At 48.5% G+C, this 26522-nt stretch overlaps 1 protein-coding gene across 2 annotated transcripts in view; it reads right to left on the reverse strand.

Moving 5' to 3' along the window:
* Positions 1 to 20758: 20758 nt before the first annotated feature.
* Positions 20759 to 26522, reverse strand: part of COL5A1 (collagen type V alpha 1 chain) — a 138908-nt gene continuing 133144 nt past the window's right edge. For both annotated transcript variants that reach the window (XM_007521425.3, XM_007521424.3), the window contains exon 66: positions 20759 to 23365. In XM_007521425.3, the coding sequence (XP_007521487.1) occupies positions 23219 to 23365 (147 nt within the window). In that variant the 3' untranslated portion in view covers positions 20759 to 23218. The remainder of the gene's footprint in view (positions 23366 to 26522) is intronic.

Below are 26522 nucleotides of genomic sequence, written 5' to 3' on the forward strand. Positions count from 1 at the left end.
TTCTCCCTGGGCCTCCTGCTACAGAAAAGGACCAGCCAGAGAGGATTTATCCTGTCCTCTTCCTGCCCTCTTGCAGCTGGGGTGAGGTCAAGAGTGGAGGACAGGTATGAGGTGGGGACATCTCAAAATCTCATTTTCATCTCTCTACACCCAGAGGTAAGTGACTGCTACGGTTGAGATTCCTGCCCTGGGCTGACTCAGGATATTTGCGCAGCCCCAGGCCAGGAGGAGCTGAATGGCCAATCTGGGCAGGACTTAGCCTTTTAGAAACAGCATATATTTACGCCCAGAGTCCCCTCTTTTCTAACCCAGTGCACTCAGGGGCCCCCAAGTGTTGGTCTGGCTTCACGAGAGAAGACAGATGACCCGGGACTCATGGCTGGGTTGTACCCAGTATCTCTTTATTCATGCGGGATGCAGCACAGTCTAAGCCAAGCTAAGCTAAACTAAAACTACAAACAATCTTGTCCTTATAAATATACTAGCCCAGTAGGGTGGGAACAGGATGCTACGTAGAGAGGGTGGAGAGAAAAGTGACTGGTGAAAATCAGGGTATGACAAGGAGAGGGGGTGGAGCAGGCAAGAATTCTACCACTGAACCACCAATGCCCTGGGGGGAGGAGGGTGGTGCTTTGTTAACAGAGGTTATGTAAATAGAATACAGTGTTATGTAAATAGAATTCAGGGGGGATTAAACCAAATGAAACAGAAGGGGTTTTTAAAAGCAGAATTAGAAGCATACCAACAATTCCCCCTTTCTTTTTAACTAATGGTCATAGTATCAGGATTGTGGGGTGAACAGAAACCTATATCGTACAGGCGTTTTCAAAAGAACTGGCATAAGACATGGAAAACAAAATAGGCAAGCAGCAATAACCAGTGTGATGCCAAGGGGAACGTTTCTTGCCTCAAAGGGCAAGGCCTAGCAGGCGAAAGGGCATTTCTTGCCTCTGGGGGCATCTATTACCTCTGGGGGCGCTTCATGCCTCTGTGGACATCTCTTGCCTCAAAAGGGCGTTCATGCCTCTGTGGGCATCTCTTGTCTCAAAGGGCATTTCCTACCTCTGTGGGCATGACCTAGTAAGGAAGGGGAGTTTTCTACCTCTGGGGACAAAGCCTGCAGGAGATGGGACATGGTCTATAAAGTCTCAAGGCAATTGGCTGAAGTTAGTCTTTGAGAAACACAGCAGCGTGTACCAGTAAGTCCGATGGAGGTGTCAGTACAAAGTAGATGACCATGGAAGAAAATGCCAAGGGATGAAACGCTGCATGTCTGTCTCGATGGGGAATGTCAGCCACCAGAATTCTGCTTTTCTTTAGAGAGTGATCTTTGGAGTCTGTGAATCTGTTTCTTCAAGTCGTGCCAGGTCACATCATTGGTTTCTGGGGTTGTGTTGTAGTCATTCCATCTTGTGGGCGATGTCAGAGAACAGGAGTCCAAATGGATTTCCAGGAATTCCATTTGAGTAGATGCTTTTTCATGTGAAGACTTGACAGCTGAAATTCACTTACTTGTCAAACAAAACTTGTAGCAGAATAGAAGTTTACTATAATTGGAAGTCCTTTCTAGTATGATTTTAAGGTTTGTTTAAACAGTTTAAACTCAATAAAATGTGGAAAGGTAAACAGAAGAACCATGGTAGAAGCCTCGGGCATGAGAATAATTAACATAATCATTGCACTATCTGCCCCGCCCATAACTCATACTGTTTCAGGATTAAACATTTCAGATTTATGCCAAGACGTAAAAAAGAAATCAAAGGAGGGAAAAAACAATTTTTTGGATTGTTTATGGATGTCTCTAGAAATCATGGCTGCATCTAGCATTTTTTTAAAGTCAATGTCATACAAAAATTCAGTCATTTAAATCACTCTCTTATGATAGGCAACTTGAACCAGATTATCCAGATCTCACCATGTAGTATGAGTCCCCGGAGGGCGTCCTAGTCCAAAAAGCTCTTCAAAATTCCATTTAGGGTGCTTCTGACTGTTCCTGCTGTATTGCTTCAGGCACCCATTTTTAAAAGTGTCTTCCCATTGAAGAAAGAATCCAATCAGGAGAGTAGAACTAACCACGTGTCTCCATTTTTGGGGACTGCCAGGGTACTCGAGAATGTTCCTCAAATTAAAGTAGTCCTTCTCCATGGAAAACATTCGAGAAGAAGTCCAGAAAGTCCCAGTGGAAATCCCCATGCATATCCTAAGGTCTACAATCACGGTCATAAAGAACCAAATTGTGGCCCGGAGCAAAATGTAGTCCTTTTCCTTAGGAAACATGGGCGAGGGAATCCAGAAAGTCCAAAGAGAAATCTCAGTGCATCTCCCAAGCTCTATGATTAGGGTCACAAGAAATCAAAGTTCCCAGTCAGGGAAACAAAGTGTGGCCCAAAGCAAAATGTTCCAGAGACAGAGTAACTGTCTCATGATGAAACAGTAGAGGCTTTGGCAAACCTCTTCATAAGTAGAAGAGAAGACCATAGTGCATAGGTAGGCAAAGTCTTCACTTATCTGGGAGTTGCGCAGGTCCGGCCCCACGTTGGGCGCCATTATGTTGGTATGGCTTCTCGAGAGAAGACAGACTACCCGGGACTCATGGCTGGGTTGTACCCAGTATCTCTTTATTCATGCAGGATGCAGCACAGTCTAAGCCAAGCTAAGCTAAATTAAAACAACAAACAATCTTGTCCTTATAAATATACTAGCCCAGTAGGGTGGGAACAGGATGCTACGTAGAGAGGGTGGAGAGAAAAGTGACTGGTGAAAATCAGGGTATGACAAGGAGAGGGGGTGGAGCAGGCAAGAATTCTACCACTGAACCACCAATGCCCTGGGGGGAGGGTGGTGCCTGTTAACAGAGGTTATGTAAATAGAATACATTGTTATGTAAATAGAATGCAGGGGGGATTAAACCAAGTGAAACAGAAGGGGTTTTTAAAAGCAGAATTAGAAGCATGCCAACATCCAAGTGACATAAAACTCTCCCCTTTGGGAGTAGGGCGGTAGCACTACCGATTAAGCTTTAAGCGCAAGTGGCACAAAGCGCAAGGACCTGCGTAGGATCTCAGTTCGAGCTCCTGGCTCCCCACCTGCAGGAGAGTTCCTTCACAGGCAGTGAAACAGGTCTGCAGGTGTCTATCTTTCTCTCCCCTTCTCTGTCTTCCCCCTCCTTTCTCCATTTTTCTCTGTCTTATCCAACAACAACAACAACAGTAACTACAACAATAAAACAACAAAGGCAGCAAAAGTAAATAAACAAATAAAAATAAACTCTCCCCTTTGTGCCTGGGAATTCCTGCCTTATGGGGACACCAGAGGAAATTTAATCACTGTAGATTCTAAAGCATATTTTATTTGTTTTCTTTTTATGAGAGAGAGAAAAAGAGTGAGACCTGAGCACTGCTCAACTCTGGTTTATGGTGGTGCAGGGGATTGAACCTGGGACTTTGGCACCTCAGTCTGGGAAGTCTTTTTGTCATTATGCTATCTTCCCTCATCCAATTGCTATACATTTTAATACACATTATGGAGCAAAACTTTCAGACTCAGGGGCCTGAATTCAGCAGGGATTGTCTCCTGCTTATTCTGACTACTATGACTTTCCAGGGTTGTCCCTAGGAATGGGGAGCTGGAGGAGGAGAGACAGCAGACATAGTGAGTGTATGCCCCATGTCTTCCTGTGCCAAGAGGTACCCTCAAGTCCTCCGCACCACCACCACCCCCTCCAGCCTCTGTGGTATAACAGGCACATACTCCCTAAGCTCCCTGAAAGAAATATGTGAGTGCTGACTCCAAGTCCAGAAACTGTATGAGGAACCACACCCCATCATCTCTAGGTCCATGTGGCCCTGAGCACATGCTGACTGCCCTGTGAGCCCTGCAGGATGTTAAAGAGGTTTCATAGCAAACACATTCAGATCTCCTACAGCTGAGACGGTCAGACTCAGGCCAGAAGCACCTAGTGGGCATGGGGATGGTATGCCCAGATGTTAAGAGATGACCAGAAGACTCTGAACCAGGACCTGGAAATTTTATGACTAGGAACTTTTGTTTTTATCTGATCACTGAGAAGGAAGAGAATGTGGAGAACACCTGAGGAAATCAGGTCCTATTTCTCTTACCTGAAAGGGGAGAAGTCAGCAGGAAGAAAACTAGGAAGTTGTAATAGGTATAAGGTTGGATTAGATTAGAAAGGAAGTGAAGGTGGCATCTTAGAAGTACATAAAAATGGGCATGGTTTTGATGGGGGGGGCAGCAATCTTTGCTTGAATGGCCCATGTGCTTTCTTCATGCATGCCTTTTCATTTTCTTCATTAATCATTTACAATCTGAAACTGTGGTCTCTCCAAGTGATGAACCAATACTTTGGGGGAGAGATTCCTCAGCCTCATCCCTCCATCTCAACACAGTGACCCAAATCCCTGATTCTTCCTGAGTCCTTATCTGTATGATGTGCAATTCTTACTGGACACATCCAGATGACTTAGTACTAAGTCTAGAAGGCTTACACATGTGAGGTCACAGGTTCAATTCCCAGCAAATTTGATGGAGTGTTGTACTGGTCTCTCTCCTTCCTTCTCATAAATAGATATATCTTTATTTATTTATTTTTTAAAGGGAACCCTCAAAGACACTATATTAATAGTCTAGTGTTTAGAGGTGTTGATATAAAGGTAGACACATACCTCAATAAAGCAGAGTAGAGTCTAGAAAAGACACAAGCAAATGAGAAAACCAATAGTTGACCAAATATTTAATGGGCAAAGACTGGGCTTTTCTTTTCCAACAAGTGGTGCTGGAGCAGCTGGCTCCAGAACCACAAAGCATTTTAGTACATACCTTCCAACTGAGCCCAAAATGGGCTCCAAGGGCATCAGAGGTGAAATGCTGAGACTATAAAGTATTTTTAAAAACCACAGCAAGAACATAGTTGAAATAGGCACTGACTTCTTGGGTATGGCCTGCACAAAAGCAAAATACTCATACACCTCATCAAATCGAAAACCTTCTGCTCTTTGAAAATCTCTCTTTGGAGAAGCAAAAAGAAAGCCACAGACTCAAAGAAAACATTTGCAATCTCTAGACGAGAGGCTGAATAACAGCTCCCAGAATTTGTCCAAGAAACCTGTAAGTCTGCTCTAGCAAAATGCTGGTGTGATAGAAGAAGCTTTGATGTGAAAGGGTCCTGGATTCTCTAGAAGGGGCCTTCCTGTTACCACCGAGGAGCTTGGCAGAAGGAGGAGTTTGAGTTAGGATCAGGGAGAAAGAAGAAACTTGTCGTTCAAGGTAGAGGAGAGATGGATTTTGCAGGACAACCAGGCTCCCCTGATTCCCTGGGAAGGTGGGATCCCCTGGACCCAAAAGTGAGTGAGTGACTGACCTTGAGTGCCTTTAGGAGGACCTCAAGGCTGTGTGCAGAGCAGAAGAGAGACAGAGACAGTATGAAAGAAACACAGAGAAAGTAAACAAGCTAAGAGGGTAAGAGAAGAGAGAAAAGAGGAGGGTGAAGAGAGCAGGAGAGAGATGGGGATGGGGAACAACAAGGGGGATGTCAGTTTCATTGCCACAGAGCCTGGTGATTGCTCTGAGGACCCGCATCCAGGCCCCTGAGCCCAGAATGACCCCTCCTTACCCAGGGGACACCCAGATCTCAATGTCCTCTCATTTTATAAAGACCTGGCATTGAGAATCTTGTAATCACAGGAGGGGGGCTGGTGCCTGGAGCCCCATAAGGGGCCTCACTACTTAGGAGCCTGCCCTCCCCACATCCTCCCCACAGGAGTGAAGATTGGGGTGGTGTCTGGCTCCTCACTGACCCCTTCCCTGTAAATCTACAGGAGACCCAGGGGTGAAAGGTGACAGTGGAGGGAAAGGTGAGCAGTCAGCTGTGCTGGCGTGGGGATGGGAGGGGCTGACAGTGGGGGAGGAGCCAAAGAATTTCATGCAGCTCTGGGGAAGGGGGGCTTGGAGGATCCTGGGGACTGATCCTGTGACACTTGTCCTCTCTCACTACAGGGGGATCCACACCAGCTGAGACCTGTGAGACAGGTGACCCTCCTCACTGGACTGACCAGGCCTGGGCCTTGAGGGGAGGGGCAGAGGTTAGGCCCCCAGACACCCCTCAGAATCAGCACAGGCCTGTCCCCATGGCTCCTCCCTCCCTCCCACTGCATCCTCTCCTGATACTGCCATCAGGGCTCCCAGGCTGCAGCAGTTCTAGACTGACGGGCCTAGGGGAAGGGAACGTGGTAGCAGTAAGCATCACAAGGGCAACCATGGGCCAGTGTCTGTGCTAGGCCTGGTTCCCTCCTCCATGCATATGCCCACTGAGCCAATCCCCCAGTCCTGCCTCCCTGCCCCTAGACCCCAGGTCCTGTCAGGACTTGCTCAAGAGCAGACACACTCTGAGTGGCTGGCATACCATCTACCTGCCTGACTGCAGGCCCCTGGCAGTGCTGTGTGTGACATGCAAACTGATGGCGGGGGCTGGACCATGAGTGGGGCTCAGCCCTGAGCCTGGTAACCTCCTCACCTGGCCCTGCCCTGGGGTGGGGACTCTGTGCTTCCATCCTGAACCACCCTGACAAGGTCACCTGTGACTCCCATGGGCAGAGCGCTTTCTTCAGTGTCCCCAAAGGAGCCCCACTTCAGCCCCATCACAGTGAGCACACAGCCTCCTGCTCTTATCCTTCCACCCCTCCTTGGGGGACACTTGAGGACATTGCCACCTCCTCTAGCCTCAGCTTCCTGGACTGAGATAGATCAAAGGACTCAGTACCCCAATTTCCAGGTAGAACATGGAATCAGATCTTCATAGGACACTGTACCAGATAGATCTTGACCAGGGTCTCAGGAAGCAGGAGAGCAGCCCCTCCTCACCCAGAGGGTCCCAGACCAAGGGACCTAGGGTCCCTGTGATGTTGGCTTTGAGCAGGGCCAGCCCTCCCCTGCACCCTGAGTCCCACAGGACTCTGCCCACATTAGAGCCTCTGAGCAGCAGCACTCAGCCCACCCCAGCCACCCTGCCCCCAGCACCTACCTCTCCCTCCAGGGATGCCTGTGTCTCCCTTGGACCCTGTAGCTCCAGGCAGTCCTGGGCAGCTCCGAAGGATGGACAGCTGGTCAGAGCCCTCCAGACCCACCACCTGCACCTCTATGGACAGACGGTGACCTTCAGGGACAGCCTTGCCAAGGGCCTCAAAGGCAGAACACAGGCCTCTGTTCCCTGGACCTGCCCAGTGTTACATGGGGCCTGAGGGCTCTGCGTCCAGTGTCCCCCAGCTGGAGGCCAGTTTGCAAGCCCTGTTTCCCTTCTTTGGTTGCAGGATTTCTGTAGGAGGTGACATCAGGAAACACCTGGGCCCTGGATTCCCCCTCGACATAGGGAAACTCAGGTCCCTAGGGCTGTGTGTCCTAGGGTCAGTCACTCTGGACTTCTTTCTGTGAGTTGTAAGGACAAAAGCAGTAGTTGGGAGGAATAAGTCTGATATTGCAGATTTGAAATCTTAATGATATCATGGCATTTAGCAAGAGTTCTATTTGCAGTCTCTTGGAAAAAGCTATTAGGTCTATTTTAGATATATTCCAAAGGGCCCATGACTTTACTAGTTTTTGCCTGAGCCTGACATCTGATATGCAGTTGGACCCAGGTGATTGTCTGGGGAGATGGTGTCATAGTTGGAAAAAGGACTAGAAAGCTAGATCAGGGAAGAGAGTAGCTCCCAAATATGGGGAAATTATCTAAATATTGTTAACTGTAAATCCCATCGATTTGGGTTGGGGCCCATATTCAGCACAGGAGCCTGTGTAACCTCTGTGTCCCTGTAGAAACTGTTCCTTTTTCTTTTGGGCTTTTGATTTTTTCAGGTAATAATACTGAAAGAGGAAAAGGGAAGGAACATCCCCCGGACACTTAGTTTGGGGCCTGAGCACAGCAAGTGTTCAGTTTCAGGTCTGCACCACACCATTGGGTGGACTCACCTGGACAGGTGTCCTTGGTGAAGGTGGAGGTGCACAGGATGGCAATAGCCAGCACCTGCACAGGCCCTTCAGCCAGCTCCACCATGTTCATCCTCATGGCCTGGGCGCTGTGCTGGCGAGGCCACCTGCTGCTGACCTCTGGCTCTGTGTGTGTCTGTAGGGATGTGCATCCTGCCAGGCAGGTGCTTCCTGTGCAGTGAGCCTGACTTTCCCAGAAAGAAGGTGCATCAGGAGGGCCCAAATAGAGCCAAGGGGAAAATACACTTCAAGGTCATTGCTGGGCAGAGAGCCCACTGAATTCCTCTCCCTCCATGAACACCCATCCTGTATGTCGCTGAGGCCCTGAGAGGTGTCCTTGACTCTGCTGTCCTATGTCACTGTGGGGACAGGTCTCAACTCTGGCTGGACAGTGGGAGTGTTGATATAGGTGTGTTAGGCTTTTAGTCCTGCTATGTGTATTTTTTAAAGTTATTTTTTAAGAATTGGTTATTAACCAGAGAGGAAACCAGAGCATCATTTATGCACATGTGATATTGGGGATCAAACTGGGGACCTCATGACTTGAAATCCAACACACAAGGCCCTGCACCACCTCCCAGACTTGTATATTTTATATCCTACGACCTTCATTCTTTTTTTTTTTCCCTCCAGTCACTGGAGCTCAGTGTTGGCACTACAAATTCGCCGCTTCTGGCATATATATTCCATTTTATTAGATAGGGTAGAGATTGAGGGAAGGGAAGTAGAGAGGGAGAAAGACACCCAAAGACCTGCTTCACCAACTGTGAAGCATCCCCACTGCAAATATGGAATGAGGGGCTTAAACCAGGGGTCCTTGCACATAGTACTATGTGTGTTTAACCAGGTGTGCTACTGCCCAGCCCTCCCACCTTCATTCTTTTGTAAAAAATATTTATCCAGCAGTGATAGATAGCACAACTGTTATGCAAAGAGACTTTCATGCCTGAAGCTTCAAAGTGCCAGGCTCAATCCCCTGCACCACCAGAAGACAGAGCTAAGCAGTGCTCTGGTAATAAATAAATAAGTAAATAAATAAATATTTGAGCTATTTTGGATAGAGAAGTTGAAAGGGAAGGGGGAGATAAAGAGGGAGACAGAAAGACACCTGCAGCACTGATTCACCGCTTGTGAAGCTTCCCCCTGCAGGTGGGGACCAGGGCCTTGAACCTGGATACCTGTGCACTGTTATGTGTGTGCTCAACCAGCTGAACCACCACCCCATTGCTCTACCCCACCCTTTATTCTTTCTTACCCATCTTCTTAGGGTTCACAGAGTATCTCTCAGCACTTTGCTATCTCTTTACCTTGACTTGGCAGGTCTTCATTTGTGTTCTATTTTGTGTTTGCGCCCATGGATTATATGATGCCTCTTCAGATGATCACTGTCTCCCCCAAGTGACCATATTACCCCTTCATGGGACACTACAAACCTCCCCCAATCCTCCCTCCTCTTGCTCACCTAGATTTTGTTTCTACATTGATCAGAAACCTCACAAGTCTCTCTTGCTTTCTTTTTTTTTCTTCATTATTTTTGCCTTAGCATTGGGTTGTCTCTTAACAACACTTTAAAATGATAGGCAAGGTATTTTGCACTTCTCGCCCTATTTTCTACTTCCTTCGCTCTTCAGCTTTTGCAGGGGAAGGGTCTGTGTTTCCATCTGGTGTGATCTCCCATTGCCGGAAGAGCCCCCACTCCCTCCTTCCCCATCATGCAGGGCTGCTGGCAACACACTCTGAGCTTCCAGTTATCTGGAAAGAGCTTTATTGCACCCTCACACTTGAGTCATAGTTTTGCCAGAATTGTATCTGGGTTAGGAAGCTGTGTCTCAGCATCTTAAAAATCCTCTCATTGTCTCCTGCCCTCTATTCAGAGAAGTTTCCATTATTCTGAGCATGGCTCCCTCCTTTCTTATTTCTGTTGCTTTTTTTTTTTTATTTTTTATCAGATTGCCCTTTTTCCCTGCTGTTTTGAGTAGCATATCTCGCTGGAGTTTTCTTTCTATTCATCCTGTTGGAGGTTCATTGAGTTCTTGGCTCTGGAGGTTCACATTATTGATCAGATTTGACTGTGCTTTTTGACCAGAGCAGCATTCAGCTCTGGCTGTTAGTGGTGCTGGGAAGTGGAACCCAGGGCTTCTGAGAGTCAGTCCCTGTGCTTGGATGCTGTGCTGTCTCCATAGCCTGCTATTGATTAGATTTGGAAATGTTTGGCCAATATCCTTCAAATATCTTTCTGCTTCATTCCCTCTCAGTCCTTTTGGACAGGGCTATACCACAGTTTCCCACTGGCCATTGAGACTTTGCTCCCATTTTAAAGCATATATATCTCTACACTTGAGTTTAGGAAAAGTACCAACATATACTCTTAGTCACTAATCCTCTTTAACTTTATCTATTTAATAAATTCTTTGAAAAATTTAGACACTGTTATTTTTATTTCTAACACTTACAGTTGGCTCATTTTTAGATTCTCTGCCTCTTTGGGGATTTTTTTTTCACCTATTGTAACCATTGTTCCTTGAGTATTAGCTGACATTTATCCAGCATATTTTAAAGTTATTTCTTAAATAGAGAAGGGAAATAGAGAGATAGAGTGAAAGAGACCACAGCACTGAGCATTGAAGCTTCCTCCAATGTGGTGGGTGTCAGGTTCAGTCTAGGTCGTGCACATGACCAAGCAGGACATTATACAAGTGAGCTATTTCTCTGACCATTTCTTTTTCTTTTGCCTCCAGGGTTATTATTGGGACTCAGTGCCTACATTAAGAATCCACTGCTCCTGGAGGCCATTTTTTCCCTTTTGTTGCCCTTGTTTATTGTTGTTTTTATTATTGTTGTTGTTGTTATTGCTGTCGTTGTTGGATAGGACAGAGAGAAATGGAGAGAGGAGGGGAAGACAGACACCTGCAGACCTACTTCATAACCACCCTGCAGGTAGGGACCCAGGGGCTCAAACCGGGATCCTTGTGCCAGTCCTTGGGCTTCACACCATGTGCGCTTAACCTGCAGCACCACTGCCCAGCCCCCTTTCTCTGACCATTTCTTAAACTTTTTGTCTGTAAATTTCAGCTTCTAAGACACCTGTGCACTGGTTTCAGTTGCTTTTCCTCTCTTGATTGTGAGCCATATTTCCATTCTTGCTTGTATCTAGTTAGTCTTGGGTCTGAAAGATACATGGTGACTACTGCATAGAGAACATGCATTCTGTCTCTTCTCAAAGAGCTCGATTGTGCTGTAAGAAGCTCATGTGATCTTTAATTGTTACCTTATTTTAGATGTTTCTATTTGTCCTTGACACTAGGGGACAATTTCATTCTGAGATTCTTTTATTTTGGGATAGGTGTATTGAGACTTCAAGGGAGAGACCAGAATAATCATCAACTATGTTTGAGGGGATGAAACACCAGGGTCCCTGTTTGCTCAGTGCATGATTGCAATGACCCAAAGTCTCTGATCCAGGAACAATGAGTAATTACTTAAGCTCCTGGCATGGTATTAAGAAGCCCAGGGTGATTCACACCATTTACTCTCTTAATGATTGATGGTAATAGTGAAACCCCAACTATGGGTCTCTTGCCTTTTATTAGTTCTTTTCAAAATAAATCAAAGGAATTTTAAGACAGCTTATATCAGCAAAAAGTAGAGCATTTTGATAAGGGAAGCAAATGGAGCTAGGAATCTACAAAAGGGGAACCACCGATGAGAGCAGATGCCAGAAGTTTCTTCTAACATTCTTGGTTTTAAGGTCTCTCCTAGTAGCACTCTTAAGTAGTTTCTACTTAAACCTAGACACCCTTCTCACCTACTTCCTATTTCACTTCCCTCAATCACTCTAAAGCTAACCTTTTAAGATAAAGTAAGGACTACAAAAACTGGGTAAGGGCAAGAGATTGACATACTTTAATTATGACTCTTTTGTTCACTACCAGGCCATTCCATCATCTGGGGCCTTACTCAGGGAATCCTGGGATTCCCACATAGATATGATGGGCCTAGACCTCTAACAGATCTCTCTCTCTCTCTCTCTCTCTCTCTCTCTATCTATCTATCTATCTATCTATTTCTATCTCTATCTCTATCTCTATCTCTATCTCTATCTATCTCTATCTCTATCTCCACCATCACTGATTTTCTCCATCAAGGACATCATAAGCCCTCTTGTGGTCCTCTACAGGACCTTACCCTCAATGTGGAACAACAATGGTAGAGAATGCCCCACTCTCCGAAGGGAGGCTGGGTCAACATACTCTGCCACTCGAGGAAGACAAGTCCTGAAATGAATGCAGACTAGAATGTTCCTATCTATGACCACAGAATGTGAGCTCAGACCTACAGGGATGCAGTGATTGATTACACAGGCTACTGTGCTGAATCCACAGATTGAAACCCAGATCAGGTTGGTGGGGTTTATAGTTGACGGTATTTATATAATTTACCCTTATTTAGGAGCTACTCTCTGCCATGATCCAGCTTTCTAGTCCTATGTCCAACAGTGACATCATCTCCCCAGACAATAACTTTAGCCCACCTGCATGTTAGCTGTTAAGCTCAGGTAAAAATTAGTAAGGTTATGGGCCCCTTGGAATATACCTAAAGTAGACTTCCTAGCTTTTTCCAAAATAAAGACCCCAAATTTCATCTGCTACAGTCTTACCTTTAGATTCCTGATAATTTAAAAAATTTTCTGTTTTATATCTTAATACTTTTCAGTCACCAAGTTGCAGATGCTACCATGATGCCAACCTGACTTCCCTGGGCAGGTGACCTCACCAATGTGTCCTGGAACCTCAACTCTCCAGAGCCCTACCCCACTAAGGTAAGACAGAAACAGGCTGGGAGCATAGATTGGCCTTCCAATGATCATGTCCAGCAGAGAAGCAATTACAGAAGCCAGATCTTCCACCTTCTGTACCCCATAAAAATCTTTGGTCCATACTCCCAGAAGGATAAAGAATAGGGAATCTTCCAATGGAGGGGGTGGAATGCAGAATTATGGTGGTGAGGACTGTGTGAAGTTGTACCCCTCTCATCCTATGGACTTGTTGGTCATTATTAAATCAATAACAAAATAAAATAAAGAAAAAAATGATCTCAGCAGATTTGTGGCTTCAATGATTAGCAATTATGAGTACGTAACTTTATTCATGTCCGGTATCCAATTGGCTGTGTGTTGTGATACAGCACGGATTTTGGCATGTAATTAGCATATACCTGACATCAAGCTGACAGACTTACGGACTTATGTAAACCAAGTTATTTAATAGCCTGCTGGCAGTTGGGTCTCATTTCCCAGCTCCCTCTTTTCTTGTGTGTTCTATGCTGGCTCAGCTCCGCAGGACCTGCCATCCTGCCTCTCACTGGAGAGATAGAACACATGGAGTTGAACCTTGGTAACTAACTTATGGTCTCATAGGCCTGGTCTAGTCTTAGATTTTTTGTCTCTTTACTGTACCTAATAACCACCATGTAATAAACCTGAGCCTCTGAAGTCATCTTTGTTTAATTACTATAGCTGTGGCCAGGCCTTTGGTACCTGGAGCATTGTCTCCATTGACACCTATCAGTGCTTAAGGAGTTACAAATCTTTGGTGGCTGTGCAAACTAATTAGGCCATGGGTTTAACAAACTTGTGTACAAATATGGCATGCCAAGGGCATTGGTAGTATAGTGGTGAGCATAGCTGCCTTTCACAAATATGGCATGCTGGGTAATCTTTTCCTGGGTGTTCTCCTACAGCATGAGACTCTGCTAATGATGGGGTTTGGACTGCTCCCTCCAGCATGGGAACTGCTGAAATCTTCACCTGGCTGCACAGACATCCGAGAGTCTCCTCTCATGTGTTCCCTGGAGTCTCACCTCTTGCATATTCAGGCCTGTCATCTATCAATAGTAGGTTTGGAGACTTCTGCTATGCGACTCTCTTCCTCCTTGACATTGTCACTCCATTAACCTGGATTTCATACAAGAAATTGCCATCCCAGTGAGTCATCTGCCCTTCTGCTTGAGTCACAGGGGCTGAGGGACCCTCAGGGAACTTGTGCCCGTTATCTTATAGCTCAGCTAGCACAATTTCTGCCTGCTTTGGGTCGCTCAAGGAGCAGTCATTTTCCTGATTCTCTAGAAGGTATTGATTTTTCTCAGCAGGAGAGTCAATACAAGGTAGGCTAGCTTCCAAGGATCAGGGTGGAGAGTATGTGTTTCAAGCTTGAGGTTCCATCAAGTTTCTCTGTGGAGGTGGCATTTGGGTGCTGACAAAAAAGAAAGAAAGAAAGAAAGAAAGAAAGAAAGAAAGAAAGAAAGAAAGAAAGAAAGAAAGAAAGAAAGAAAGGAGGAAAAGAAAGGAAAGAAAGTAGAAACAGTGCTTGATGACTCCCCATGCTTTAACAAACCTTCTAGGAGACTCAAACACAGAGTGAGACATGAAAACAACTGGCCAATGTTCCTCAATGATTCCCTGACCTCTGACCCCACAGGATCCCTGGAATGTGGAGGAGAAGCATTCCCCCTTCCCACTTGTGACAACCCCCTTCCTCTTCTCACAGCCTCTGTCAGCATTCAATCCTAGGAACCCTGGGCATGGGGCCACACTCTATGCTATCTGTGAACATGACCATGGAGGCCTGGCGGGCAGGCCACATTCCTCCCATTGGTCTTCACTAGAGCTAGGATCTGAGCCCAATGGGACTCCTACTTCTGCCTCAAGAAAGGTTTCAGAGGGGGCAAGTGCTGTCCTGTCTTCAAATGTTCCAGGCACTTCTCAGAGCTATCCCTATGCCCCTCATGAGACTGGACAGAACTCAGGGAGCTGATTCACAGGCACCTGCTTAGAGACAGTGGAGGGATTCCCCCATGACATCAGATCTGTTGCCCTAGGACTGGGGGAGCAGAGAGCTTGGATGCTTGTGGGCTGTCACTCAGTCAGTTCCTGGTAAGCTGCTCCCAGAGAGATGGCCCTGACTGGTACTCTGGGCCTAGGTCAAACCCTCTCTCCCATGGAGCCTCCTGATGATGGGTCCCAGTGGGCACCCTACCCACTGCTTAAGCCGGCCCCACACTACAGCTTGTTGGACCCTGCCAGGCAGGACATGAGCAGTGACACATAATACCCCTTACCAGGTGCATAGCCACCATCTCTTCATATGGACACCTGAGGACAGGAGTCTGGTCTCCTCCACATAACCAACCCCATGGCCATCAGCAGAAGAGGGAGGGGGTCTGGGCAGAGTTATGGCCCTTCCCAGGTACCTGCATAAACTCCTGTGTGTAGATAGAATGTATGATTGTGTCCGTCTGTGCACGAAGACTGGATAGCATCTTGTTCTTACCTTGGAGAACATAGCAAAGGAAGCAGGACATCTCTTTGGGGATAGGATACAGAGACTGAGCTCTACCTTGCTGGCAAATGTTCCCTCTGGATAAGGCCTGAGGACATGACTTGTCATGATGAAGAAGCCCAGAGGCAAGATGCTGAGAGTAACCTCTAGCCACTAGCCAATGAGATCCTGAGTCCACAACCCTCCTAGAACTGGATCTTGCCAACAGCTACCTTAGTGAGCTTCGAATTGAGTCTCCAGATGGGACTGCAGCCAGGCCAGTAGCTTGCCTGCAATCTCATGAGAAACACTGTAGCAAGGACCCAGACAAGCTGTACCATGATTCTTGATCTTTCAGAAAAGAGAGTTAGCATAGGTGTATTGTTTTGAGCCTCTAACTGTTGGACATTTGCTACCTAGCAATAAAATATATAAATACTAAAAGTGGTGTCCATTCTTAGCTGTCTCCCATGATTAAAATCTTTCAAATGCTCTCAACTCACTATAGAAATTTCTAGTTTAAAAACAAGTTTGAGAAAGTCCTGAAGTTAGCAAGATTCTTACACTACCAAATGCCAGCTCCCAAAATATGCCTGGGAATTGGATTTCTTCCCAAATTGACATGAGATTCATTTGCAATTAAACAAATGGAAAAAAAAAGATAAAAAGCAGGATGCTTTGTGCATGTGATCTTTGCTGGAGTATTCACTTTGAGGAGATGGCTGGAAGTGTTTTTCTGGCTGAGGCACAAAGATGTTTTTCTGGGTAGGCCCCTGAGAAGCAGTGGGCCAGCAGGCTCACCTTGCGTGGAGCATCCCACCAGCCTCTCTGGTCGAGTGAGTGATTGCAAAGGCCTGGGACTGGGTCTTGCAGGCTGCTGCACCCACTTAGGAGCTGGCCATGTTGAGGTGACCAGCTACATCCTCTGACACTGTGTACCCAGAGGAATACTGTTGGTGGGGGTACCCACCCCTCTCATGCAGCAAGCAGGTAAAATGGGGCTGTGGGTGCTGTGGTAGGGGCTGCAGGGGACGTAGGGAGAGGGTATGTGATAAAGTCAGCAGCCCTGCCTCTCCTCTCCTCTGCCCACTCCTCAGAGGAGATGCTGACTAACCTTCCTTCCTTCTATGTCTGGGCCTGAAGCATGGTCTTCAGGGTGCTGCTAGGTGTGACCATATACCCCAAGCTCTTATTTTCCATGTTTCATGGAAAATATGTCCACATTTCCACACTTTCCTAATAGCTCCCCTAAATAGCCAAACTGTATTCATCTGGTATCTTCTTGGAGGTGGGGAAGGCAAAGAGGGCAGATGGAAAAACATGCTTCTTGTAGGAGCACCCTCCCCCACTGTCCTAGGGAAAGTCCTCCTTCTTCTCCCTCTCCCTGTGGACATCCCAGCCTACCCCAGACAGAGTCAAGAGGGTCCAGTTGGGCCTGGGGCCGAGACAGAGAGACATCTCCTTAACCCTCTAGCCACTGGATGAAAATGGAGGTGCTACACAGGGCAAGTTGGGGTCAAACTCAGATCCTAGAGGTCAAGAGTCCTGGCAGAGGGGGGAACTATGCCTCAACTCTTGAAGTCCAGCACCCCCTGTTCTGCAGTGACAGGGGCTTCTTGGCAAAGCCCAAGGCTGGTATGCATGGACTTCCCCTCCCTGTCCCTCCTTTCCTTCCTCTCTGCCACTGAGGGACACCCTAGAATTTGGGGCAGCCGTGCTAAGAAAAGGGATGACTTCTTTCCTTAGATAGGAAGCTTGAATTCTCAGCTCCTGTTGGTGAGCAATAACCTGCTTTCTCTCTTGTAGAGACAGATGTGTTCCCTCATCCAACAAGACCCAGCACGCACTCTGGGAATTCTAACACAAAAACGCAGTCAAGTCCTACACATAGTCTCAAAGGAGCTGCCAAGATGGCGGCCCTCAGCTTTAAACACGAGGCCTCAGACCTGGCTTCCATCAGCATCTTCTCTCCAAGAGTGAGGAGGAGTACAGGCCAGAAGGCACGTGTAAACCCACTTCTCCAGAAACCCCAGCCCAGGTATGAGCAGCTGAAGTGCTCAGTGACTATCACTGGGCACATGGTGGAGGGAGTGATAGGCCTCAGGCAGCTGTGCACGCTCTGCTCCAGTGTCCCATGTGCATATACCCTGGGGTCCAGATGTCAGTAGCTCCTAGTCCTCCAGCCCAGCACAAGGCAGATGCTTTGGTCAGACAGGCGCAAGGACGAGGAGCTATGCAGAGAGGTGCTGGAGCTCTGGAATCCCCACCCCACCCCAAGGTGAGCCTCAGTTAGGACCCAGGGTCTCAGTCATTCCCTACCTCCTTCCCCTTTCTCAAGGCTCAGTTTGCTCATCCAGAGGTGGAGCTCAGAATTTCTGCCTCAAATGGAGGTAAGTGGGCTCCCACTGCCTAGACCTCCTTCCTTGTGTCATGTGAAAGAACTTGTGGGCCCCAGTGGGTATCAGCCAAAGAACCCTGTCTGCAGGGCACCTCTCTTAGGGGTGACCAATTTCTGCTTGTCACTTCTAGCCCTCCTGTCATGGAGCTCAGACTAAGCTTCCTCTCTTCCCAGTCTCAGGATCCAGCCTCAGTAGCAAAGCTAAAGTGCCCATCCACTAGGCATCATCTTCATCCACCTAAAGCTTGAGGAATTAAACATGCTGGGGGCCAAACGATAGTGCACCTGGTTGAGTGCACGTCACTATGTGCAAGGAACTGGGCTCAAACCCCTAGATCCCCCACGCCCCCCCCCTGCCATGTTCTTATGACACAGGATCTCAAAGATTGACTCAGAGACATAAATTATGTCTTCTAAGAGAGGCTTTAAGTTGTCTCTAATAAACGTGTACCCCTAAAGGAGGGGGGCGAACAATGGGGTGCCGTCTTGAAGGGCAGAGCCTTTTTATAGCAAATTTTACCATGCACCAATAATTCCAGGTTAGAGCTGGGGAGATAGCATAATGGTTATGCAAAAAGTGTCTCATGTTTCAGGCATCAAAGACCCCAGCTTCAATATCCAGTGCCACCATAAACCAGAGCTAAACAGTGCTCTGGTGTAAAAAAATAAAATAATTCCAGGTTACAGAGGTGTTGATTCAGCAGGCAGCAGGACAAACAATGTGCATGAGTAAAAAGCTTTAGCATATAGGAAGTAGTAACCCGCTCTGTATCTAACTCAGCATCTAGGTTGTCACTGTCTTAGTAAGTTATTGATACTCCACACCCATATCCGGAGCCAGCTGCCTTGTAGTTTGACGATCTTACAGATAACTTTACTGGGTACAGAGTCCTCCAGGTGCTGGGTGAGGTATTAAGTATACATCAACTCTGAAGTCATCAAAAATCTACAGGAAATACCTTGTTACACCTACCTGCAGGGGACAAACTTCATGAGTGGTAAAACAGTGTTGCAGGTCTGTTCCTCTGCCTGCCTCTTTTTCTTCCTCTCTCTCTCTCTCTCTCTCTCTCTCTCTCTTTCCTCTCAGTTTCTCTGTCCTGTCAAATAAAAGAAAGAAGAAAAAAATGGCTACAAGGAGCAGTGGATTTGTCGTGTGATAACCTTGATAGCAATAAGAAAAAGAAAGAAAGGAAGGAAGGAAGGAAGGAAGGAAGGAAGGAAGGAAGGAAGGAAGGAAGGAAGGGAGAGAGAGAGAAAGGTAGGAAGAATGACAGAAAGAAAAAAAATAATGAACACCACCCCCCCATCAGGGAGGCCTGAGCTTCACCAAGTTTGTCCCTCATGCTGTTATCTCAGGATTTTTTTCCTTTTATTTAACTTCCAATATTGAGAGGATGGCACCCCCAGTCCTGAGCACCCCATCTGTGAGCTCTTTCCTCTGGCTCCTTCCAGGAGTTGCCAGAGCTCCCCTTTGCATAGACACCTGGCTTCTCAGTGGGACACCTCCTCTCTCTAAGGTCATTGTGCCAACCAACTGCAGTCCAAGGCAGCAGCTGCGTCTCAACCTGCAGTCCCACCTTTAAAGTGATGCCCCCCACCCCATCAGCCCACAGAACACACAGCCATCAGGAGTCCCAGCCCAGAGACTGGTCACCTTCCACCCTCAGGAGACAGCTCCAACTGACTCTTGGGCTCCGTGGACTTTCATTTCCTTATAAACAGCCCCCACTCCCAGGGCCCAATCACTGCTACTCCAGGATCTCTTGGGCCAGTGGGTCTTAACATCTCCTGGGTGGGGTGGGGTGGGTGGGGGGAGTTTGTCAAAGCCCAGGTTCATGGTTCCATAGGCCTGCAGCCGGGATATGCCATCTCGTATTCTTTTATTTATGTGTGTGGGGGGGTGGGGTGGGGCTGAGCATCACTTTGCCATATGTGGTGCTGGAGATCAGAATCATGACCTGATGCTGGAAAGGGTTAGTGCTTCACTGCTGTGCCAGTACTTGGCCTGAAAGACATGTCTTCCTTCCTTCCTTCTGTCCTTCATTCTTCCTTCTGTCCTTCCTTTTCTTTCTTTCCTCCTTTCTTCCTTTCTTTCTTTCTCTCTCTCTCTTTCTTTCTTTCTTTCTTTCTTTCTTTCTTTCCTTCTATATTGCTTATTTACTGGCTAGAGACAGAAAGACTGAGATGGAAGGGGGAGGCTTGGCCTGAAGGAATGCATTTTCTTTTTCTTTTATAGATATTGTATTTATTTTTTGGACAAAGACCAGAGATAGAGGAGAGAGAAAAAGAGACACCTGCAGCATTACTTCACTACTTGTGAAGGTCCCTCCTGCCCCAGCTGCAGGTGGAAACTGGGAGCCTGAACAAGGTCCTTGTACATGGCAACAAGTGCACTCAATGGATGTGGTGCTGCTGCTCAGCCCCAGGAGTGTTTTTTTTCTAGCAAAGTGGTGATGCTTTTTCGGACCCTACTTTGAGAACCACTGGTCTAGGGTATGCTGGAGTAGCAGACAATCTCCCCCTCACAGCGGAGAGGACAGTAAAATATACTTCTCTCATACCATAAGGCTGTTGCAGGTAGGTTAAGATTTCCTGGAGGACCCAGTGGTAACGCAGCCACCTAGGTGAAGGTGGCTGAAGATGGACAAGAGGAAGTCACTACTTTAAACTAGAAGAAGCATGTGTCCTTTCTGCTTCAGGTCACTGACTGGGGTGGTCATACAGCCCCTAGCAATCCCAATTGCCTGGAAGAATAGTCAGTCCCCTTGGCCACTGGATGTGCAAATGGGACCCACTCAGACACGCTGCCCTAGGATACCAACGACCCAGGTTGATAGCAGGGCCCATTTTCTGCCAAGACTCTCTAACCAATTCCCAGTTATAGAAGCTCCACAACAGCCTTGCCCAAGGCAGAGCTTTCTCTTCTTGAAGAGGGTGGGGAGTATTGCCTTCCCTGCTGTGACTCTGCAGTGGAAGTTTCCACACCCTTTTAATGTAAGGGACGTCCTGGTATCCTGGTCCCACTTAAGAAGACAGCCAATCACATCTGTTGATGGTGGTAACAGCCAATGTGGTTTATTGAAAAATTTAACAATTGTCAATCTGTTACACAGGTCAACTGCTTTAAAATACCCCTTCCTGGGTGTGACAGTTAAAACTCATGAACATGTGTATGGGGTTTGTAAGAAATGTACAAGATGCCCTTTATCATTCTATTAAAGAGCCTAGAGCCCTGAAATCTTCACCACTGGTTTTCCTGAATATTGCTCCCCCCCTTTCTGTCTACATTTGTCCATTTGTCTCTCTTAGGAGGAAAACAAAACAAAATTACACCAGAAGAATTTCTGCAAATATAAGAAGTAATTTTTATTGCAATATACCGCAGCTCAGTGGTCTGGGGAGAAGGGGGCACATATTGACTTTCAGTACAAATCACGACATCTTTGGAGAGACCCACAGAGGAAGAAGATGACAAAATGAATGGAGAACTCAGGAAGGAGGAGAAACCAAAACAGAATCACATGACCTAGACCAAACTCATGGGGGCACTGCTCACAATCCTTGGCGACGGCTTTTCTGCAGAAGAGAGGCAGCAGAGAGTCCTTGCAAGGTGAGTGCTGACATCCTGGGCTCTAAAGATCTCCGAGCCAGGCTTTCCTCTGACCAGAGCAAGGCATGATCACTGCGGGGATTCTGGAAATCCTTGTGGGTGGTGTATGGCTCCTCCTGGGACCAAGTTCCGCTAGGACAGTTATAGGGAGGACAGTACGAAAGTTGGTCAGCCATCCCCGCCAGGGGCAGTGCGGGGCCTGGTGGTGCAGTAGGAGGGGAGGATGTTTCTGGGGGAAACTTTTCACAGTAAAGGGACTGATTGTCATGCTTGGTCAGCACCTGCGGTCCTCCTGCCCCCTCAGAGGGAGCCTTCTCACCCTTGTTTGGGAAGAGATGTTACTCAGAGAAAACCTGCCAGCCCTGAATGTGGAGACCTGCCCAAGCTATCTGCAGCTGGAAACCCCAACCTCTTTGGTAGGGAGAACCCCGCAGTCCAGGAGACGCACAGAGTCCATTGCACACACCTCAGACTGCAGAGCCAGCGCCTGGGACCCTGCTCTGACTTAATTCTTGGAACAAACAGAAAATTAGCACCACAAACATCTGGCAACCGAACATAGTCTGCTGTTGTCACACCAGGTACAAGGCAGAAAGCACCACAGGTGTAGTGTGTGTGTGTGTGTGTGTGTGTGTGTGTGTGTGTGTGTGTGTGTATTGTGAAATCACACCACGCCCAGCAGCACAGATGCTACCAGCAGGCCCAGAGGGGCCTTGCCGCCATCAGGTGGCTGAGTCCACAAGGATCCCCACAGCCTGGAAAAAACAAATACTGGGCTTGGGAAAGGTGTGAGGATGAGGTGCACATCCAGGCTCCCCCCAGGGCTGCCTTCAAGGAGATCTCAAAACAGATAGCACCACAAAAGAAAAGTGTACAAGTAAGCACCAGTTACTATTGAATCAGCATCCTCTGTGGACCAGATAGCCTCCCAGGCTGGGGCCTCTTCCCACCAGGCAGCACAGGAAGAAAAGCAGGCAAGAAGGAAACCACTGGGGTGAATTTAAGACTATGTTTTAATCTAAAGGCAGAGTTGGAAGGAAAATTCATTTTTGGTGGGGGTTCCCTCCCCATTTAAAATTTCAAATGTTATCCAGATCACGTCAAAGCAGTAATCTGGAAAAGATGGCTGTCCTCGTGTGTAAAATTCACTGCTGCCCAGGGCCCAGGGTCACCTGTCACTGCAGGGTCCAGACCAGACAGGGGGTACTGGGGGGTTCCCCACTTTTCATCCATCGGTTTTCCCATTCTCCCAGCTGGATGAGGCTGGGTTGACTTAACAGTCGGTAGTGGTGGGACGGGGGCACGTGGAACAGATAGGACAACACAATACGAATAAAACGCACAAAAATAAAACGAAAGCACCTTGAATCCCTCGGAGAGGCACATACAGAGTGACGTTTGGCACGCAAGTGGGTTGTGTCTTTGAAAACAGAGGCTGGGGCAGGGCCAGGCTGGCCTTCCTGGGTTTGCCTCCGGATACTTTTTGAATATTGGGTGTGTAGGGGGATACACATCTTCAAGTTGAGTTAGCACAAGTGATCTCTGAATACTGTCGTCTATTCCCACCCTTGGACTCCCCCATGAGCACCAACAGGCAGCTGGGTGGGCATCGAGAAATGGGGGCCGGTGGTCCCGAGTGGTGTGACGGCCCCGAGCAGCCGATGGTGGACCAGGGAGGGGGGTCTAGGTCATGTGATTCAGCTCCGGGTGTTTGTGTGTGGTGGAGGGCACGGCTCTTTCCCTTGGCTCTCTCTCTCTGAATTTGGGGTCTGGCACGGCTCGGGGCCGGGATGCAGATGAGGTCGGGGCAAGGACAAGAAGGGGCCTTCACTGTCCAGGACCCCCACAGACGGCGCACTGAGGTCACGAGGTTGGTCTCAGGGGCTGGGCTCATGGTTCCTAGCCCAGGAAACAGGCCGGCCCCACTTCAAATCCGAATTTCTGGGCAGCTTCGCCGAAGTCGTTGAACATAATGTCCACGATGGGCACCTGTTCCACCTTGGGGGTGTCGATCTCCAGAACCGTCTTCTGGTAGCCTTTTCTCGTCTGGATGGGGAAGAAGGGACATGGCTAAGAGGAGGAGCCAGGGCCCATGATCTGCCCCGGTTCCAGCTGGGACATGTGGGTTTCTAGGCTCGCTTTTCAGAGAAGGTGGGAGGGGGGTCTGGGCCAGACCAGGGCCATGTCCCATCAGAACCTCCCAAAGTCAGGAGGTGTGGTAGATGGGGCCCCAGAGGGAGCCAATGGGACCCATTCTCTCTGTTGCCAGGGTCACCTCTCACCAGAACACCAATATTTGACCCTTGACAGCCCCACCAGGACCTGCAGTGAGATATCCCAGCTCCACTGGGGTGGGCAGACTGGTGAAACCTCATTCAAAAAGGAACAGTTCCAGAATGGTGACAGTGAGGGTTGGGCCACACTTCTTGAACACCCTGCAGACTATGCAGGAGGAAGCCCCACTCAAGCCTGGTCCAGGGGAGCACAGGGTAAACTGAGGCACAGAAGTACAAGGACAGCCCTGGAATAGGAGTTTCTTATTTTGGGGTGCAGAGGATTGTCAGAGCCAGGGTTCTCACCCAGATTATATACTTGATTCAGCAGATGCCAGCAGCCACATGAGGCTAGGAACCAGCTATACCCTATGACTGCTGGTGTCAATATAGTATCCCCAAAACTGGACACATGCCCTTCAAATGAGAGAAGGTGGCTGAGGGCCACTCCTACCTGAACAGGGCTTACAGGAGGAACCCAGGTCTTCCCTTTCCTCAAAGTCCCTAGCAATTTGGTCACATGCAGGGGGGATAGGGTGGACCCTCCCAGTGCAGCTGAAAGGCCACACTGTAGAGATTCATGGGACGCCAGTTCCAGCCTGTGAGTCTCTTCTCCAGGAGGAGAGGAGAAAGCTGCTGTAGTGGGGTGGCTTCCACAGGCAGCCTCCCTCCCCCTCTAGCCCCTGCCCCCCTGGGGGAGGGTGGCCGTTGCTAAGCCGACAGCATGATTTCTCTGGATTTATTAGGCCCAGAGCTCTAATTATCAGAGCGCTTAGAGAGGGGCGCATTTAAAGCAGGCTGCCACGCGTGCACTCTGCTCCATCGCCCCTTCATTCCAGAGGCATAAATAACCATTATGGGCCAGCAGGGGCCCCCGGGGGTGCGCAGAGCTGCACAAACAGCAGGATTTACGAAGCGTCGCTGCCAGGGCCTCTTGCGTTGATTTGTGCCTCACTACTGCGGTCTGTCAGGGCGAGGGGAGCCATGTAGAGTGTTACTGCGTCGCCCTCATTGCGATATGAATCACGGGGCCCAGGCAGGCCTCCCCCACCACCCCGCTTTGGGGCCTGGGTCCCCTCCTTCAGTGAGAGGGAAGGCTGTGACTTTTCAAAGCCTGGCTAGACTTCTCGGAGATGTGTATGAACTTGCCTTCGTACTGCTCCCCAGAAAGTCTTCTGCCCACCCACTAACCTCCACATTCTGCTACTGGTCCCTGCACCCACATTCACCACCAGCACTGTGGTTCTATTTGGAATCATTCTCAGTCCAATTTTTTTTTCTTTCTTCAGACAGAGACAGAGGCGGCAGATAGAGACCATAGCACTGTAATTTCTTTCAATGCGGCGAGGGCCGGGTTTATGCCCAGGTCACATACATGGCAAAACAGCGCACTATCCAAGTGAGTTGTTTTGCATGACCCTCACTCCTCTACCTTCTCAAAGACAGACTCTGTTCTTTCCAGAAAAGCCTCAAGAGAAACAGGGGTGGGAGAGCCTAGATAGTTTCAGAAGCTCTTCTGAGGATGGGGGCCTGAGTTGCATCAGGGAGAAGAGCCTGCCTTGCACCCTCTGAGGGTCCCTCACACAATACATCTCTGTCCAGCTGGCCTTGCTAAGAACAGCTTCCCTCTTCTGGAAGGCCAGTCAGCTTCCTTTTCCCAGCATACATGGGGAAGGTGAGAATATTTCTCTTTTTGCCATGGAGATCAGGAAGCTCAAAGGCAGGCAGTCTTTCTACATCTTCCCCTCTCCTCTTGCACATCCTGAGCCCATGATGTCTAAAGACAGTCACAGGATGTAAATTCTCCGGGGGCTCATGGCAGCTCACAAAACCCAGATTCTCTGAATGTGCAATGAATGTGCTCCTGGGACAAGCCTGGGAAGCAGTGCTATAATTATCTGCATTTGGAGGAGGAGGAAGGGAGGGATGATTTTACTGCTGTCACACGACCCTCTGGAAGCAGCCTGGGTGTGTGTGGGGAGCCACAGCAGATGCCGAGGAGAAAAGCCCCTAGTGCTTCTGGGCCCCTCCCTCCTCGGGGCGCTGAACCCCTCTGGCTGTGTGTAGCGGTGCATGTGGTCTGCAGTGTGGACATGCAGACCCCACAGGCAGGGAGCAGGTGGGAGGGGTTAAGACTTGCTCCCTTGGGTGTCTGTCCTCAACTCACGCAGTAGTCTCACTGTCACCCTAAAGTAGCCCAGGGGGTCCTTTCATAAGGAAAAAGGACCAAGATGCCCGGGCTGTTAGAGTCCCAGCTGGTGCTAGAGGAGGCGAAGTTAAGCCTGGATTGGGCAGACCCAGTGCCAGCCTGACATAGCCTAGTCTGCAGAGCCAACCACCCCGAACTGCATGGTTCTCCATGGATATGGGTGGAAATACCCTCTCATCCTCCAACACACTCTGAGAAAGTGCAAGAGGAGCTGTCACCTGGAGGGTGCCCCAGAGGCCAGCACACTGGCTTTTCACGTTTTCTGTAAGGCTGCCCAGGGCTCAGGGACACAAGGTAGCCAATTCCAGCACTTGCCTGGCTACTTTTGCTCAAAAGGTGGAGTGATGAGAGGGGAGCTGTTGGGTTCCTGGGGGGACAGGAAGAACCAGAGGGGACTGAGGATGGTTGGGCACCTCTGAAACCCACGTGCCGCTCTGTCTGGTTCGCCTGTGGCAGGGCACAGGATGACAGTGAACATTGAACAAGGGGTGAAGCGTGCAGGAACCCTGTTCCCTAAGGGAACTAGATGGGCAGGGTTCTCAGGAGAGGGAGAGGTGCTGGTAACGGGGGTCTATTGTGGGGTGACAGCAAAACCTGCCCTGCCAGTGTTTCCAGGTGACCCCTATCAAGGCCTGTGAAAGCCACATGGGGCATGTCCCCCAGGGGTGTGACCAGGCCTTTGGTATCCCTGACACAGCTAGAGGTTACTGGGTCACCATGG

Source organism: Erinaceus europaeus, chromosome 10 (genome assembly GCF_950295315.1).
Source record: "Erinaceus europaeus chromosome 10, mEriEur2.1, whole genome shotgun sequence".
NCBI classification, from domain to species: Eukaryota; Metazoa; Chordata; class Mammalia; order Eulipotyphla; family Erinaceidae; genus Erinaceus; species Erinaceus europaeus.